The 2,546-nt window shown below is 41.1% G+C and overlaps 1 protein-coding gene across 1 annotated transcript; it reads right to left on the reverse strand.

Moving 5' to 3' along the window:
- Positions 1-1,562: 1,562 nt before the first annotated feature.
- On the reverse strand, positions 1,563-2,176 carry LOC135679536 (putative F-box protein At2g02030). The gene is made up of 2 exons (XM_065193407.1): positions 1,929-2,176; positions 1,563-1,842 (listed from the first exon to the last, which is right to left on the reverse strand). The coding sequence occupies exons 1-2, from the start codon at positions 2,174-2,176 to the stop codon at positions 1,563-1,565; spliced, it is 528 nt and encodes a 175-aa protein (XP_065049479.1).
- Positions 2,177-2,546: the final 370 nt, after the last annotated feature.

Genomic DNA, 2,546 nt, shown 5'->3' on the forward strand with positions numbered 1-2,546 from the left:
TGCAGTTGGTATTACTAGCAAATTTCTTGCAAATCCAAGCAAAGAACACTAGGCAGTAGTGAAGTGGATTTTGAGATATCTCAAAGAGAGCTCTAAGGTTTGTTTAAGCTTTGGAGGTGGACCACCTATGTTGACAGGTTACACAGATGTAGATATGGCAAGAGATATAGATACGAGAAAATCCACTTCAGGTTATGTACTTACTTTTATAGTGGGAGCTATGTCATGACAATCCATGTTGCAAAGGTGTATTGCTCTCTCCACCACATAAGCAGAATATACAGAGGTATGCAAAAAAATGTTATGGATGAAAGAATTCTTACAAGAATTGGGGCTGAAACAGAAAAATTAAGTGATGCATTGTGACAGCCAGAGTACCATCCATTTGTGTAAGAACCTAATGTTTTATTCCAAGTCAAAGCATATATAGATGTTAGATACAATTGGAGTCGAAATATATTTGAAGAGAAGCAATTGCAACTTCAGAAAATTCACACAGATGACAATGGAGCAGACATGTTGACAAAAACCTTACCAAAAAAAAGATAGGAGATATGCCAACAGCTGATCGGTATGGCTTCACATTGAGGAGTTTTGGGATAACCTCTCTTATGGGCTGAATGGGGAGGTTGTTGGGCTGACAACCCACATTCAACCCAAGGTGGGCTTTATCAACCCATAGCTTACCCCCTCTTAACCTAATCTTAATTCATATTAAAGGGCGGTGTGATGGCTACGAAAATAAGTATAAAAGAGCAGTAACGAGGGCAGCAAGGCACATCTTGGCAATAGCAAAAAGGAGGAGAAAAAGATAGAAATCCAAGAAGAAAGAAAGGGAAGAAAACAAGGACAATGCAGAGAGACTCTATTCTCAATTATCTAGCAGTGTTCTTATCTCAGGTTAGATCAAATCTAGATTCTTACTGTGATTACTTGGGGAGAATTAGGGAGAATTTAGAATTTTGTGCACAATGACGTAATCTTTGTAAGAGATTAAGATTTATATATTCATTATTCTTATAGTGGATTATCTCTAGTTTGTTCCGTGGTTTTTACCCTTCACATTTGAGGTGTTTTCCATGTATATTTTGATATTATATTTAATTGTAATTCTATTTAATTCTGTTGCGTGTTATAGTCTACTAGTATTTGTTCATATATAAAAATTTATTTCATTTTATATCTCATCACATGATATATCATGTCTCCTCTGGTGGGGAGAGAATGTAAATATAGCACCTAATCCATTCGAATTGTTGATGAAACACAGATTTCCTTCGAATCCCACGAGTCTAGCAGTGCGCGGATGCCACCGACTGGTGGGGGGGGGGTGCAGAGACCAACCTGAGCTCCTAATCGGACAAACTGAAGGCGAGAATTTTGCCCTCGGAGGGTGACCACTCACGTTTCATGGTGTCGATGAACCAGTAGATGGAGCCTTCAACACAAGCCGAAGGATTTTTTTGTGATGGGGTAAGGGGGAGCCACCGTGGCCCTCCATGCAGCAGGAGTTGTCCCGACTGTAAAGACATCACAATCGAAGTGCGGTCGGACTGGCAGAATTAGTGGACTACTTTGTAGTTGTTAGTTCGTGGATCCAACCTGAATCCTAGGTTGTACTCGAGTTTGGGATCACACACAAGTCCTGCGGTAGGCAAGTCTAGGAGCTTTCGGGTGGCTGGGTTGCATAAGTATGTGCGAGACGGTGAAACGGAGACGAGAAGCAAACCATCGGAATGTAAAGAGTCGTCAATGCATCGTTTGATTCGTTCTGTGACTGTCTCAAAAAAAAGAGTAGCCTTGTCTAGGCGACCAGCTTCCTCGTATCTATACATTCTGATCCTGGAAGGCATCTCAGGGTACATACCGGCATTGTTTTGTCTCAGAACCGAACCCAGTAAGTCTCTCTCGAAGATCCTCTCACTCACCTCGTTATATGTTGAAGGAATGATAAGGTTGGTTGGATTCGTCTTTCTTGGTGCAGATGCGAAGTGATGAAGGACTTGCTGGAGATCGTCCGATGCCAATCTCTGGAGACGGACTTGAAACGCACGATAGATTTCACGGGGAGACACATCAAAATCATCGACACAAGATCCTCCGGGATGAAAACCACGACGTCGTCAGACCTCGGAGCCCATCGCGGGTTGCAACGGAGAATAGGGGTTTCCGCCATCTTCTTCCGACGAATAACACATAGTAGCATCATAAGAGATCAACAATGCATATTAGCTGCATTAATGGAGAATAGCAAGGAGGGAGGCCGCGTGGGTTACTTACCTTTTGTCTGCTGTCTTGGCTTTTCTTGGTGTTTCACCCACGCGGATGGATGCGTGGGTGGGTCCTCACTCTTCAATCTACCAAAACGATCAAAGACATATATATATATATATATATATATATATATATATAAAGAATTCAATTCTACATAACATATGTAAGGAAATTCATAATAAAGAAAATCAAGAAGTTACATTGGGTAGCAGTGAAATGAATATTAAGATATCTAAGAGATACTTCCAAGTTGTGTTTATATTTTGGCAATG

The sequence above is a fragment of the Musa acuminata genome, chromosome BXJ1-1 (assembly GCF_036884655.1).
Source record: "Musa acuminata AAA Group cultivar baxijiao chromosome BXJ1-1, Cavendish_Baxijiao_AAA, whole genome shotgun sequence".
Taxonomy (NCBI): Eukaryota; Viridiplantae; Streptophyta; class Magnoliopsida; order Zingiberales; family Musaceae; genus Musa; species Musa acuminata.